The sequence below is a fragment of the Anolis sagrei genome, chromosome 2, assembly GCF_037176765.1.
Source record: "Anolis sagrei isolate rAnoSag1 chromosome 2, rAnoSag1.mat, whole genome shotgun sequence".
NCBI classification, from domain to species: Eukaryota; Metazoa; Chordata; class Lepidosauria; order Squamata; family Dactyloidae; genus Anolis; species Anolis sagrei.
In genome coordinates, this window is record NC_090022.1 from 137,423,316 (window position 1) to 137,439,541 (window position 16,226).

At 44.7% G+C, this 16,226-nt stretch overlaps 1 protein-coding gene across 6 annotated transcripts in view; it reads right to left on the reverse strand.

Annotated features, from left to right (window-relative positions):
- Positions 1-2,771: 2,771 nt before the first annotated feature.
- Positions 2,772-16,226, reverse strand: part of NCKAP5L (NCK associated protein 5 like) — a 68,465-nt gene continuing 55,010 nt past the window's right edge. For 5 of the 6 annotated variants that reach the window (XM_060764146.2, XM_067463883.1, XM_060764145.2 and 2 more), the window contains exons 8-13: positions 11,933-14,040; positions 11,315-11,477; positions 11,116-11,194; positions 5,584-5,901; positions 4,484-4,623; positions 2,772-3,020 (exon numbers count right to left, since the gene is read on the reverse strand). In XM_060764146.2, coding sequence (XP_060620129.2) covers positions 2,784-3,020; positions 4,484-4,623; positions 5,584-5,901; positions 11,116-11,194; positions 11,315-11,477; positions 11,933-14,040 — 3,045 coding nt within the window. In that variant the 3' untranslated portion in view covers positions 2,772-2,783. The remainder of the gene's footprint in view (positions 3,021-4,483; positions 4,624-5,583; positions 5,902-11,115; positions 11,195-11,314; positions 11,478-11,932; positions 14,041-16,226) is intronic. The other variant, XM_067463884.1, reaches the window with a different exon arrangement.

The following is a 16,226-nucleotide window of genomic DNA, read 5'->3' on the forward strand; positions in this document are numbered from 1 at the left end:
ATGCTGAGTGCTGCTATTTCCATGTCTTGTCACTAGGGGGTGCCAGAAAGTCAGGAAAACAACTGCTTCTCAGTACAGAAAGCAAGAACAGTTCTAACTTGCTATACCAACCACTGTAATATCACTGAAACTGATTGTCGTTCCCTTGCTGATCTCTTATAGATTTAGGCTGGTGTTTTGAAATTTGGCAAGAGAGCTGGATCCATTTCTGACTAGAATTACAAATAGGAGACACTGGTCATTTCTGTGTCTTGTCTACACCGTTAACTTCAATCTGCAGAAGAATGATAGCAGTGGCCTCAACCTCAAGTCTCAAAAAACAAGTTGTTACATTCAGAATGGGAAGTGACTGCAAGGGGCATCTAGTCCAACCGCCCACCATACAGGAATATATCACTGAACCGCTTCTGAAAAATAGCCATCCAGCCTCTTTTTGAACACTTCTATCAGCCTAAAGAACAAGGGAGGGCACCATATAACCCTCCTAGTATTACTGGGAGCCAGCTTTCAACACCTCAGTGCAGATGGTTGATAAGATTACGAGTCTGAACACTCTTGACCCATTATCTCTATGTTCTCAATTGAGAGAGGGAAATACCACGCCGTCCTGGTTTTAGTGACATGGGATCTTCTCCCAGCCTTTCTTAACAGAGGAATGCCTCAGTGCTCTGGAAGTGTGTCACCAAAAATTGTGCCACTTTGGCACATGTACCAACATTTATGTTCAGACAGAAGAAAGGAGCACCCCATCAAGCAGGCCTTCCAGGTGTTTTGAACCTTAGCTCAAAGAATTCCTGACCACTGAACAAGCTGGCCAGGGCTTCTGGGAGTTGGGGTCTCAAACACCTTGGGGGCCACAGGTTGTGCAGGCCTGCCATGGAGCACTGATATGTCCCCACAACCAGCTACCCAGCCACTCACATTGACACAGATGGCAAGTGCAGAAAAGGGGTTAGAAGTACTGACTGATCTGAAAAAGGCAGTAAGCAGGCCAATGCAATAAAAGTTGGACAGATGATTGAAAGTGGATGCCTCTCTGCTTGGAGAAAAATGTGCACAATCAAGGTTTTCTATCTGAAAATCCACCCCCCCCCCCCCCGCTCTTAAAAACATGCACAGCCTTTCTACTGTAGCTTAGCTGCTGAATTACAGAAATACACTGCATTGCTTCTTCCTGGAATGTTAACCATATCACAAGGAGAGAGAGGGGAACAGATGTAGCAGCTTCGCAAAAGCTGAGCAAATTAACCTTTGTGAATTCAAGGTAGCTACACATTTTTACAAAATCCTTTTATTTTGGGGGAGATCAAGACAATAAACAACCTCATTTCACAATAACTTACATAAATAAAAAAGCAAAAACGTCTTAATTTTTTAAAAAAAAAACAATTTTAAAAAAAAGAACAAAGAAAAGACTCAAGAGTGGGGAAGGAGTCTGTACACAGCAAAATAGCACCATTTGGAGAACCCACACGGTTCCCATAAAAACAGAAAGAGGAGACATGGTTCAACTGTGTGGAAATTAGAAGAGCAACATCAATAACTTAACTTTTTTAAAAAGTTACATAGAAGTGAGGGATCCAGCTATCCATCCCAGATGCACAATAGCTCCAGGCCCCAAGGAGCTTCCCAGCCTCTTGGTCCCACTGGATTTGAACATTAGGGTAAGAAGAGGAAAAGTGATTGCTTGAAACTACCAGGGGAGAAAAGGAAACCAAAGTAACACTGAAACTGCAACAAGAGGAAGGTGTGGGCACTAGCTGGCCAACATGTCCAATCCCTCCCACATTCATGAGCCATGCTCTTCAATGTGAGGGGGTGAGGGCATCCCATTCCTTGTTCCTTTGCCCAAGTGGAAGGATCTCCTGAATTTTGTAATGTCTCAGATGCCTCCCTACTGTCACAAGGAACTTAGATAATATGCTTAGGCAAGACTGCACAGCCCATGAGGTAAAAAAGGAGCTGCTTGTATAGATAGGTGAAAACCCAGGGGGATCTCCAACCTGGAAGGATATCCGAAGGGCCTGGGTATGCCCATGCAAGGACTGCCACCTGCCAGTCTGAGAAACGGAGATCAAGGCAATACTATATAGCTGGTGGATATTGGAGATCAATAGCCTTAAATTGGAATACTTTATTGGAAGTTGGAAGACTACCTTTGGGAGGGACACAATTTCCCAGCTATCAGGGCCCGTAGCTATATTGGCTGGGCTTTGGTCCAAGCAATTAACTTTTCCAGCGCTCTGCAACCTACTCTTTTGAGGGGGTACTCTTAAGACTTCAGCTCAACAGGCCAGAACCCACAGGATGCCTTGGATCTGACTTGTGCCGCAATGAATTTATAATGCCGGCAAGCAGGCCATTTGGTTGGCAAAGCAAGACAGAGCCCAGAACCCATACTCAAGGCTTCAAATCAAAGGGGAGACCACTTAAGCAGGTCTACTGTCATTTGGTAGAAGCAAGTGCATGTGATCGGTTTCTATCACATACATGCACTACTCCATCCCTTTCTTCTATTGCTCCACTTGACAGTCTCCTAGAGCCCTGGTTTACAAAAAAAAAAAAAAAAAAAAACAACAACCCATGCTTGAAGTCAGGCAGGAGCACTGGGTGCGGAAGACATGTTGTGTTCTGGCAGAGGGCAGAGATTTGGTTGGGGAGGATCAAGCGGGAGCCTGCAGCCAACACTGGAGCGTTTGAAGCATCAAACCAGAGCACGTTGCAGTGTCAGCCAGGGAAGCCAGTGCCCTCATGCCACCCACCCACCCACCCCCTGGCCATGCTCAGCCCTGGCTGCCGCACGAGGACAAGCTGTCATAAAGAGAGTCACTGAGGGACTCGGAGTTCTCCAGCCCTGGCTGCCCTTCTGTCCCCATATCTCGGGAACGGGCCTCCATACTGCCTTCTTCGCCCACGTCGGAGGCGCTCGGGGTACGGCTGCTGCTGGTGCTAAAGGCTGGCGAGGCCTGAGGCCCATCTGACGAGGCACGGCTTCTCTCAACGATGCTGCCAGCTGAGCCCTGTGGTACAGAGAGGAGGGAGACAGAAGCATTCAGGGCAAGGAGGTAGGCAACCTCTCCAAAGCCATTGTTGTGGCCCCAAGCTTTGTATGCAATTCCATTTAACTTCTTGTCTGAAAAAATGACATCCCTAAGTCTCAAACAGCCGCAACAGGGGGAACATGACAAAATTATCTCCTGAATAACCCTTAAGGAATGTGTGGGTCATTTAAAAAAGAGATTAAAGAAAAAATGGAGGGTCGGGGCACATTCCTTTGAGCTCTCACAGAAGAACAATGCAGCTCCCCCAAAGCAGCTGTCCGCTCCCAATTTAGGTACACTGAACACATGTAAAGGAAAGGCAGGAAAGGGCATGTTTTACAAAAATAGTACATGCCACACACACAACAGCAATGTCACATTCACAATCATCCAGAAGGGTGCAAATGACATAATCATCTGATTTGCTCCAATCCATAGTAGGATTGTACAAGTCTGGGCTAAAGTAGGCCCTTGGGTAGAAGGGAGAGGAACATAAAATGGAGGCACCAGCTGGGCTGCACTCTTTTCATTCACAGGCAGAAGGCAAGAAACAGGGCCTGCTTGGCTCAAAATGCTTTGCCTTGTTGCTTATTAGTTGTCCCTAACCAAATCTTCCTCTTCTCTAGCTGGGCAGTTCTTTCCTCCTAGATGGCTCTGTTTTGCCTGCCAGCACAAGGCTGGATCCTTGCTTGCAATGGGATACCCATCCTCAGTAGCGCTTGACTCCAAGCTAATCAGACACTAAGAACCACAAAACACTCTGCACAGTAAAATACAGGCTTAGATTTTCTCTTGAATACAAGGGCAAGAGCAAATCTCTGAATCACGAATCAGAGGACAAACGTTGTTGGATTCAAAGTCTTATTCACCCTTTACAGCATCATCAATGTTGAGGGAGGATGGAAGCAGCCACTGTAAGGAAAGACACACATTTCCGATCCCTTGTTTTATCCTTACTGTAAATCTTCCCACCAGTCCTGGGCTGAAACTCAAAACTGGAGCTGGGGCCACTAAGGGAGAGGCCCTGGGGCCTCACTGAAACCCAGCTAGTCTTGCCTAAACATCTCAGACAGAATCTTGTTGGGGAATTATGGCAGTGTAAGCCAGATCTACATGACTGTGGCTCACTATTATGGATACTGCAAAGGTTAGCATTCTCTAATGGTGCAAAAACTGAAATCCCAGTGCAGATCATCACCTCCTACAGACACAATGCATCCAGTTACAGGAAAACAGATGGATGTGTCTCCATTTATCCTTTGATGTCTAACAAGAAATAAATATAGGGTCTGTGTGACTTTAAAAGTGGATTCTGGGAAGGGAGAGCATCGGGAGATACAGCCACAGATATATGGTTAATGTACCACATGTATGGCTTCCAATGCGGGCTTTTAGCCAGTCATCCCTGCCCCAATATAGAGTTCTGCATGGTGACTCCTTACCATTGCAGAACTGTGAAGGCCCTCCAACCCGTGAGGGGAGCAAAAGAAGGGATCTGCACCAACAGATGCTTTGGCATTGGGGAAAGTCCAGTTCTTGCTCACTTGGGTGTGTCGTGGCTTGCTGGGTTCACTGCAGAGATCTGTGAGAGGAGGACAGCAGTGTAGCAATTAGTAATGGGATGGAGCCAACCTCTCAATTGCTCTGAAGGGTGACACACTAAGAAGTGATATGAGCCAGAGACCAAGAGACAGCTCAGTCTCCCGTGTCATTCATCCAATGCGGTTTCAATGGTCTCATAGTGGAAGAAAGACAAGCCTGAATCCTCTTGAGACTCCTAACCAAAATAGACCCACTGAATCAAGTGCTGAATAGTGAGGAAACACTTAAGTAAACCCAACTGATTCAATGTCTTTACTCCAGCTGCGACTGTTGTCGGATTTAAGATCATTTCCACCTGCTTCTGAAAATAGTTCTAGCTAAAACAGACTCTCCTTTGCCCAAAGATCTGTATAAACCTGGAGATGAATACCAAGAAATGTATTACAATGGGAAGTTAGCATTCTCCAAATGGGACACAATATACCTCAGGGGTGCTTCCAGTCTTTCTTGTTCTTTATACACTTAATATGCTCTACATAAGAAGTTTCAACGGGAGTTTGTCTCTTTCCTCCTAAAGCATATAAAGGCAGTGTCTGCATTAAATTTTGTCATGTATATAAATACTGACTGGGCAAAGTGGGGCCAGTCCCTCACTTTTAAGCTTTCCTGGCCTACAAAGTTGTGAGAATGAAGTGCCTAAAATTCGCTGGAGGAAAGGAGGGCTATAAAGACCACTAATGCCCAGAAATAGATTGCCCAGATGATAACTACTCTACCAGTTCAGGTAAAAAGATGGAGCAAAAGACTCCAACACTCACTAAACACAACACTAGAGGAAAGATAGGCTTGAACCATCTTTGGATAATACGGTGGTTTTCTCAAAATGTCTGTGGAAAGGGTACATGATAATCTTCCAACAGAATCCCACTTTGGCAAGCAAGACCCCCACATGGGGCCTAAATGTTTCCTGTCACATGCTCCTTTCAAAAGAAGTACAAACCTTCTGGGCAGTCCCTGCGGTCACGATGCCCCAAGGGTGGCTCGGCACTGGTTAAGATCCCATGAAATGCTGGCATGCTTTGGTGCTTGCTAGGCCCCAGAAGGTCCTCTGCATTGGGCACCTCCCTCTCCAATGTCCGTGCTTTGCGGGGCACCCTGGTGATGGGTGGGGGGCCCCTGATGGGAAAGGGGCCGGCTGGTGAAGGGTCAACTCGAGGCCTCAGCTTCGGCATACTCTTACACGGCATTCCACTGCAATAGTCAGGCGGCGGAAAGGTGCCAATGCCACTGTCCAGCGTTCGTGTCAGAGAGCCACACACTGCCAAAAGAAACCAAAGTGATGGTGAGAGATGGGAGTCAAAGGCCTGCTGGTGCATTATATATAACTATGCAAGTATGGACAATGGCGATAGGAGGGAAAAAAAGCCAGGGGTGCAGAGGCTGTAGAGGCAGATGTGGAGAAATAGGATGGCTGCAGCTAGCACACATTGGCTGAAACCTCAGAACCCCACTGGCACAGCATAAGCATCCCTCAGTGTATTATTTATTTATTTGGTGCATTTGTTAACCGCCATTCTCAGCCCTAGGGCGACTCATGGCGGTGTACAAACATATAAAAAGGCAATTTACAAAAAGGCAATTACAAACAACATATTAACAATACAACAATGCCATCATCATATCTCCACTTTCTCATCAGTTGTGCAACAGGAACCAGAAGGCTACCAGCCAGAGCTCTGTTCCTCAGCCCCTGAAGGATTATGAAGATGAACCCAGGCATTTTCCAGGTAAGGCTGTTCCTGAACTGGCACTGTGTTTGGTGGTCCCATACATCAAAGGAACCACTGACCGCATGAGGAAACACAACATACAAACTATCTAGAGACCCACCAATAAAATCCAACAAATGCTACGTTCAGCAAAGGACAAGAGGGATCCTCTCACCTCTGCAGGAATCTACCATATACCATGCAGCTGTGGACAAGTCTACATAGGGACCACCAAACGCAGCATTGCCCAAATAAGAATCAAGGAACATGAACGGCACTGCAGACTACTTCAGCCAGAGAAGTCAGCCATAGCAGAGCACCTGATGAACCAACTTGGGAGATAGCATATTATTTGAGAACAGAGAAATGCTGGACCACTCTAACAACCACCATGTTAGGCTACACAGAGAAGCCACTGAAATCCACAAGCATGTGGACAATCTCTACAGAAAGGAAGAAACCATGAAAATGAAAAAAAAAATCTGGCTACCAGTATTAAAAAACCTCTAAAACCAGGACAGTAAATAAAGAACAAAACTCAAACACAGGTGAACCCCAGACAAGAAACAATCATGATCACCTAATCCCCTCTCAACAAAGGATTCTCCCAGGCAGTAACAAGCCACACCTTAAAACTGCCAGGCCATCAAATGCTAATCAAGGTGGCCAATTGAAACATTCACGCCTAGCTCCAACAGACAAGAGTTCTTTCTCTCACCCTGGACTTTCCACAGATATATAAACCTCCCTTGCCTAGTTTCCAACAGACCTCACAACCTCTAAGGATGCCTGACATAGATACAGGCAAAACGTCAAGAGAGAATGCTTCTAGAACATGGCCATACAACCCAAAAAGTCTACAACAACTCGTTGGGAAAAACATCAAGTTCAGCTGGCTAAGTGAGCTTTGATGGACACAGGATATCCCCACTTTCTAAATCACCCTTAACCATCTACTTTGCAAGTTAAAAAAAGATAGTGAGGTTGATGCCTTGGCGAGTTGCCTTCTTTCTGTGAACTGGAGCAAAGAAAAAGAGGGCTATTTGCAAGATTTTAATTCAATTTCAAAAAGTATAACAAGAATGTCACTTAAAGTTATAAGCAGAAATAAGGGATACTCGTTTGAAAAGACCCACAATTTCTTCTTCTGTTTTGACCAATGTGTCTTGAGAATATTGAATTTTGCTAAATCAAGAAGCCAGACCTCCATAGGAATGGGGATTATTTATTGTTAAGAAGATAGGATTTAGAACAACCAGATGGTGCCTTTAGAGATGGCATTGGGATTAAATTGTTAATAGAGAAGGCAAAAGCATGGGAGGCTTACTTTCTGCTTTTAACCCTATGAATGCTAGGATTTATTCTGGATTTATTGAAGATGGAGAAAAATCCTTCTCCAGAAGATTTACTCTTGTTGTTCAAGAAATTATTTGAGAAATGATATGTTAAAATTAGAAAGAAGAGTTGAAAGAAAATTGGGGAAAGAATCATGACGTGAATTGGTTAGGATATAAAAATAGACTACTTCTAATGATAAGATGGAAGTTCTGAAAAATAAAACTGAAAAAGTAACAGAAGAAAAAGATGTAGACAATGTAGCTTTGTCAAAAGATGTTGGCATGTCAGCAGGCTTTAAGTTATTGAAGAATACGAGTTCAGACGATCAAGTTGAGTTGGTGGATGGAATAGTTTTGAAAAATGTCAAATACTGCGATGTTGCTAAAATGAGTGTGAATTGTATTCTGTCTCAAACTGATAAGGAATGGAACTGAGAATCCCAGAACAGAATGGCGGAGATTAAATTTGTCATGGTTGGGGAGAATTTCTTTAATGATATATAATTGTTTTGCTGAGAACGATTTTTCTGTTTCAAGCACTTATTTTAATAACTTAAGTATTGCTTAAGCAAGGGCATGGGGATCTGTTCAAATTAGTAAGGCAGCAGGGAAAGCCATGAGCTAAATGCAAAATGAAGAATAAGGCTATATGGCAGGTTACAAGAGGGTTGAAGTAATTTTGCCATACTATTTAGAGGAATTAACAGGAAATATGTGGTCAACGGGATGGAGATCTGTATTATGTTATGCATTTAAAGAGAACTTTTACAAACGTAAATGTTATAAAATTATTATTTTTGCAGTAACATAAAGAAAGATTACCACTGACTGTCATTAAGATGAATGTGGGTTGTATTTTGTTTTAAAATAATTTGGTGAAGGAGTGAAACTGAGAAGGATATGTGAAAGTGAAGGTAAAGCTTTCCCCTGACATTAAGTCTCATCGTGTCCGACTCTGGAGGGTGGTGCTCATCTCCATTCCTAAGCCGAAGAGCCGGTGTTGTCCATAGGCACCTCCTAGGTCATGTGGTCAGCATGACTGCATGGTGAGCCGTTACAGATATGTTAGAATGGATGAAATTAAATCTATCATTTTTGGGGAGAATTTCGGTGATGAAAAATAATGTTTTGCCTAGAACAATGTTTGTATTACATTCAATGTATGTTTTTGTAACTGATGTTTACCCAATGGCAAGGCGATATGATCCTTTAATGCAGAATGGAAATGTATGATATGGAGAGGCATTATTGACTTTAAAGATTAATATCCAATTTGAACTAGAACTTTTCCTCTTTGGAATATTGGATGTACAATTGGGAAGATGATGGATGGTGGAAGATAATTTTTAAAAGGTAGTCTACGAGAGTAGAGATTCCTTAGCTGCTGCCACGGTGGCGGACAAAAGGAACTGAAGCTGTAGCCCCTCCCACTGGCTATATACCTCCATGGGGAGAACGAGGGGCTACCGCCAAAATATATCCTAAAGAGCTTCTAGAAGATTCCGAACTAACTGTGCAGGAAACCCATATGTGCGATTTCACAGAGACCACGATGGAGAATGTATGATATGGAGAGACATTATTAACTTTAAACATTAATATCCAATTAGAAGTGTATTATTAGAAACTAGAAATGTTCCTTTTTGGAATAATGGATGTACAATTGGGAAAATGATGGAAGGTGGAAGATATTTTAAGCTATATGAACAAAGCACATAGTTGGAAGAATTAAAAACTACGCAAATTTGAGAATGGTCACTGAAGCTAATAAAGTTAATAGAAATTGACATGTTTGTTTTGATTTGATTAAATAAAAATTGTTAGTCACATTTTCTATGTACGATCTGAAACTCCTTATAGACTTTTTGTGGGAACAAAAAAAGAAAATGAATGGGTGATTTTGGGTTCTGATTATTCTAGAGTGAATTGGTTGTTGAAAGAAGATAATATGATGTAACGTTTATGGAGGGAGGTATGAATAATTATGTGCAGAGATAACACTCAACAGACAGACCTTTTCTTCCTCTTTAATTCATTTTTTAGGTTTTGTAATTTTAATACCTTTTAAAAATTCTCAAACTATTTTTTTTCAAAAGGAAGCAGACTTGACTGAATCAGAACCTCTGGAATTTAAATTAGTTCCCTGAGAGCAACACAGAGAACAAAGAACTTCAGTTACTCTTTTATCTCTTCCTTCCAAATCCAAAAACTCTCTTTATACATCCAAATTCCAACCTTCCTCAAAACTGAAATAATTATGGTCTAAAAAATCACAAGCAACATCAACATCAAACCCTAACATATGGCAGAGGAAAGCAGACACAGAAGAAACCCAGTTTATTTCTACACAGATTTTCTTCTTTCAGTTTCTAGAGTACAATTCAGGTTCTGTTCCTTATAGACAGCCTCTAGGAAACAAATCTCTATGGTGGTTATTTCCTGAATACAGATGGAGAACAATTCACGGAAGCTTGCAATTGATGATGAGATAATCCTCAACAGACCTTCCACTGAACTCGATTCAAAATTGCACTTTTGAGAGTATTGTAAAGTGAGAGGAAATGAGTTCTTTTCAAAGTAACAAAGGCATGTTGATGTTATATATACCCAGCTAGCATCCTGTTCAGCAGTTACAAGACTGTGAGAGTGATGCGATGATTTTGTAACTACTGGGGATTTACACCTACAGTCAGTAATGACAGAAAGTAACCCCCCCCCCCCCCCGCCCCCACCCCCCAAACTATCTTTGCAGCTTGGCAGAGTCCTGACTCAAGTCTCCAAGGGTCAGCAGATGCGGATAAAGGGAAATGATGTCTGCAGTACTCTGCTTGTTGTAGGGCAACAAGTTTTGATAAGACCACGATGGCTCTCTCTGGCTGCCTGTTCTCGAAATGCTCCACTAATACGAGACCCCTGCAGATGTCATTTCCCAGTGCTCCAATCCGCAATGCCATGGAAATGCCCAGCCTCAATGACAGGTATTTGGGACTGTCCAACATAACTATCATGAAAAGCTCCATCACACTGATGATGCAGGATCTCATGACCATTTATATTTTTACTTTTTCATTGTTATGGGTAGCAGTACCTTTTGATGTCCAAAGTATTGCTTGGAGGACAAGATTTTAGACTAAGGTATATTTAAAATATAATTATAATCAATTATAATATAGTCCTTTTCAAAGACATTAATAAATAAAAAGCATAAAGTAATGAATTATTTAAAAATAGGTTTTGGAAACAGAGTCTATAGTCTTCCTACAGAAATGAATTCTGTACTAAGAGTGGTAATATTTACCTGGTTTTCCTCTCTCCTGCCACCTGAACTGTTCACAGATACTCTCCACACCCATTCTTTGGGCAAAACTGGCTCTTCAGTATGAAGAAAGGTTACCCCCCCCCACCCCCCGCTCAAATGACCATTACCTGGAAAATGCTGGGAGGTCACTGATTCGACCAGGCTGTCATCAGACGGGATCTCCTCTTGCAAAGTTGCATTGCGAAGCTATGGGGGAAATGGTGAGAGGAAAAAGAAAATGAGGAAACAGGGAAGCTGTATGGTGCGCTCCTCCATGAAGAACGTCAGGGAAGGGAAAGGCTATGGTGGTACTCAGGGCTAGCTCACCTTATCAGGGACCTCTGGGCAAGCATGAAGGTGCCCCACAATGCCGTTACGTGGAGTCCGGATGAGGCGGGGATCTTTGGCATCACGCAGGCCTCTCTGTAGGCCCTGCAGCTCATTCTTCTGCTCCAGGTGAGTCTCAAATGGGGCCTCCTTCCCATCCACCCTGCAACAGAGCAGAAAGGAGAATGACAAAAGTCTCCCTTCACTTATGAGCTGCTCCTCAAACTCCAGTCTCACCTACTGGACAGCTACGGGCTACAAACCCCAACCTACTAAACAGCACAGTGAACTACACATTTTCCTTAAAACAAAAATAAAGGGACACTACCTGAATGAAAGCAAAGAGAAGGTTGGAAACCAAATAACAACATTTGGCGGAGGCTCACAGGTTAGAGACGGGGAGAGGAGAGCAACTAGTTTTCCCACAAGAAATCCCAGCCCATAGGTATTGGGTCCTCCCATACACCCATTTCTTCTCTCTCCCAAGACTTGCCAAAAATTCTGAATTTGATACACATCTGGTACTTGGGCTTAGTAAGGAAAAAAATCCTTAATCGTGATATACATCTTTGTTAGGTCAGAAACTAAATTGCTTGAAAACCTGCAGGGCAGACCTACCTATTGAGCAGCTGCTGCATGAAGTTCTCTGCTGTTACCTCCTGGTACATGAGGGTGAGCTGGCTGTGGCCGGTGTCACAGGCATGGGGCCGAGGCTTGTCCAGAGCCAGCCCATTGATGTAGGCCTTTTCCTCCTCCAGGGCTTTGCGCAGGTCTTCTGCTTTCTCCATAAGTTTGGAAATGTTGAGGCTCTCGGCCTCCAACCGGCGAGAAGCCAACTTGCCCTCCTTGACTTTGGGGGCCTCAGGCCTTCGGCTAAGGGCAGGCAGTTTGCTTTTGCGCAGGCCAAACCAGCTGGCTATGCCACTCGAGTTCTTTTGCTTGGTCTCACCTGCTGCTGGGCCTCCTTTGTGCCTCCGCAGAACATTCTCCTCAATGCCTTTCATGACTTTCTCTTCAATGCTGGCTGGGAGCCCAGCTTTGCCCTTAGCTGGATCAGGACAAGTCTGGTTCTTACGTCCAATGCTGGTGGGTGGTTTGGCTGGTTGCGGACATGGCTTGGGCTCTTGCACAGGGGGTTTCGTGGGTGATTTGGAGGGTAACTTTGTTGGACTCCCATGAGGACTCTTTCCATTTTTCCCAGGTGGTGGGGGCTTGGCTGGATTCCTTGATACTGGCGTTCCCAACAGACGGTTCTTGGAGGCATGGTGCTCGGGGTCACTCCCACGGGAGCCGACAGAATGAGAAGAGTAGCACCGGGGGGTTGGTTCGCCACCGTGGCAAGGCTCGTGATACTTGAGGCTGTTGCTCCCACTGCCCAGCCGGGGGTGGGTGTCAGCAAGACCTTCGGGACGTTCACAGGGTCGGGCTGGGGCCTTCCCCTTCTCAAAGCTTGCTACCTCCTTTCCTTCAGCTCCCTTCAACCTCCCAAGCACAGTGAGCCGTTCTTTGAAAGGCATGTTGGCTGCCTCAGGTGTGGTTCGCTTGCTTGGGCCACTTGCAGCCTTCTTAGAGTTGTCAGGGTTCCGACGAGCAACAGGCGGAGAGTGCCTGCCCTCAGAGCCTGGCTTCTCTCGCCCACTGACGAAGGGACAAGGTTCCAGAGAGGCCTCACAGGGTGGCATGACCTGAGGAGGAGCTGCGCGACAGGCAGGTGGAAGTACTTCTGGCACATCTTGCTTGCTATCCCGCATTGGGTGGGAATGAGCGCCTATGACACTGCTGAGGGAAAGCTCCAAGATGTTCTCATATTCGTGTGGTTTGTGGTAGCCAAAGGGATCCGGGGAAGTGGGTGTGACTTTGGAAGGAACAGGAACAAGGTGCCGAGAAGACTTGGGAGAGGGCTGCCCTCCAACAATACTGGACTCGGTGGGGAAGGGGCTGTCCGGGGACCCCTTGCGGCTGGGTGTTGGAGAGTGGTACACCTCGTAGGTGTTGCTACGGCAGGGAATTTTGGAACTGCGGGTAAGCTGGGGGCTGAGCCGGAGGGCAGCTGGGCTGGGCGGTGGTGGCATTTTCAGCAACTTGAGGACCTTGGATGGAGAGGGGATAGGTGGGCCTTGCTGAGACTTGTCCTTGCCCTCACTTGGTGATAAGACATCGAGGTAGGCTGGCTCCATGCAGACAGAGGCAGGCCCCAAAGCCTCCAGGCAACTGACAGCCTGGATGTGCTTGTAGCTGCTGACCTGGCCCTTGGGAGCCCCCACCAGGCAAGGTCCATTGGGTTCCCCGTTGAGTAGGGCACTGTCGCCTGCCTCCCTCAGGACTTGCTGCAGATAAGTCTCCACCTCACCCAGGTCCAACTTGTGCTCAGCCAGAGCACTCAGCAGCACCTGCCCAGGGTGCCCTCTCTCAACGGGGTCTGATTCAGCAGCTTCATCGGAGGAGGAGGAAGAGCTACCTTCTCCTTTCAAGGGAGGCTGCCTTGGCACTGCTTCTCCCTGAGCCAGCAGCAGGCATGGCCAGGCTTCAGCAGTCACACCCTCTGGGGAACTCAGCTGCCCAGGGTCTCTCCAAGGGGAAGGGAAAGCAAGCAGAGGGTCCATCTCTTCCAGAGAACGAAGCACCTCCAGGATTTGGGCCTTCTTGCGCAGGAAGGGGGACAGAGCTTCCAGGGCCTGGGGGGTGTTGGGAACAGGAGTTCCAATGCAGGGTTCCTCAGAGATAACCTGATGGGAAAAAAGGGACAAGAAAACCCGTGTTCAGATTCCCATACCTGTGTCTCTTGACTACATTATTTCTCTCTGTTATTGCAAAAGGTAGAAAAGTGCATTCCTCTGGATCAGATTATTTGCCCATGTAGTCCAACACTGTCTATTCTGACCACCAGTGGCTCTCTCAAGCAAAAAGGGCACTTTCACACTGCTTGCTACCCAAACAGCAGGTGCCTGGGACTGAACTATCCAAATGGGAGGGAAGGAGGCTATTATACCTCTAAGTAACATCTACTATCCATACTTGGGTCTTTTTGCCCCGCTAGCTCTGTTGATGTCTTGAACAGTGATCTATATGCCCCCAAGGAACTATGTTGACTCTGGGAAATTGACACTTCTGTTTTTATGATTTATGTTTATTTTATGTCTGATACAATAGGTTGTTTAATTTTTTTTCTAATTTGCTAATTTTTCTAATTATTATGTGTCTATTAGTTGTTATGTTCAGGCATTGAATGTTTGCCTTTTTGTGATTGGAATCTGTCCTGAGTCTCTTCAGGGAAATAGGGTGGAATATAAATAAAGTTTTATTATTATTTATTATTATTAAAACAAAGTTGCTCTGTCCCCTGAATGATAACATGATTTCATCCTATTCTGTGGCTCTTTCAATCTTGCAATAAGAATTCTGCAAATAAATAATTCTGAAGGAAGCATGTGCCTGACAAAGAAACTACAAGGTGAAATGGGAGTTGGGGGCTAAGCTGAACTATGCAGTTTTGAGGGGCCCTTTCCATGATGACTGGGTAATTCTAGGAGCCCAAAGGCCTCCAGCTCTGGTCTTTATCTCCTGCTGCCAAGCCTGCATCTTCCATCATACACATCTAAAGATGAAGCCACCTGTTTCCTAACCAACTTCTGGCGAAGCTAAGGAGTGAAGATTTAAATGCCCTTCCTATCCCTAACTGCTTGGAATGGTTTCTTTGCTTTTCTAAGCTCTTTTGCCACATAAGAGCTCCACCAAGAAAAGAAAGCAGGGGTAGCTCCACGTACTCTATGGCAGTGAAGAGTGTGTTTGTGTCCGGCATATTTGGTGAGAAATAGGATTTGAGGTGCTGTTTCCAACCCCATCTTTCCCTGTAGTTCCTGGCTACAGGTCAAAAGCTCACCCAATTATTGCATTACAATCACACAGGAGGATAATTTTGTCCTCCTTACATATCTCAGATTGCTACTGCTCTTCCAACTCTGCTGTACACCTGCAAAATATGGACCACCTACAAATGTCACTTTCAACTTATGGAAATATTCCATCAGCATCACCCTCCAAAAAATCCTGCAAATCTTTTGGGAAGACATGCAGACAAATGTCAGCGTTCTGGAAGAAGCAAAGATCACCAGCACTGAAGTGATGATTCTCCACCATCAACTTCGTTAGACTGGCTACGTTGTCTGAATACTTGATCAACATATCCCAGTTACTTTACTCTCAGCTCAAGAACGGAAAATGGAATGTCAGAGGCTTAAATATGGGCCTAAAGCTAACCTTAACAATTGTGGCATACACACCAAGAACTGGGAAGCCCTGGTCCTTGAGCACTGGAAATGGAGGTCAACTGTTACCAACAGTGCTATGGATTTTGAAGAGGCACCAGTGCTCACATTTGGGCATATTGAGTATTTATGCCAAGTTTGGCCCAGATCTATCATTGTTTGAGTCTACAGTGCTCTCTGAATTTAGGTGAACAACAACTCCAAAACACAAGGTCAATGCGCATCAAACCCTTCCAGTATTTTCTGTTGGCCATCAGAGTTGTGTGTGCCAAGTTTGGTTTGATTCCATCATTGGTGGAGTTCGAATGCTCTTTGATTGTAGATTAACTATAAATCCCAGCAACTACAACTCCCAAATGACAAAATCAATTCCCCCCAATCCCATCAGTATTCAAATTTGGACATATCAGGTATTTGTGCCAAATTTAGGCCAGTGACTAAAAATACATCCTGCATATCAGGTATTTGTTTTACAATTCATAACAGTCGCAAAATTACAGTTATGAAGTAGCAACAAAAATAATTTTATGGTTGGGGGTCACCACAACATGAGGAACTGTATGCACGAAAATGGAAACAGAAAGAAATCCCGGACGAAGATGAGCGTTTAACGAAGATACTAGAAATTAAAAACATGGACCGGCTTA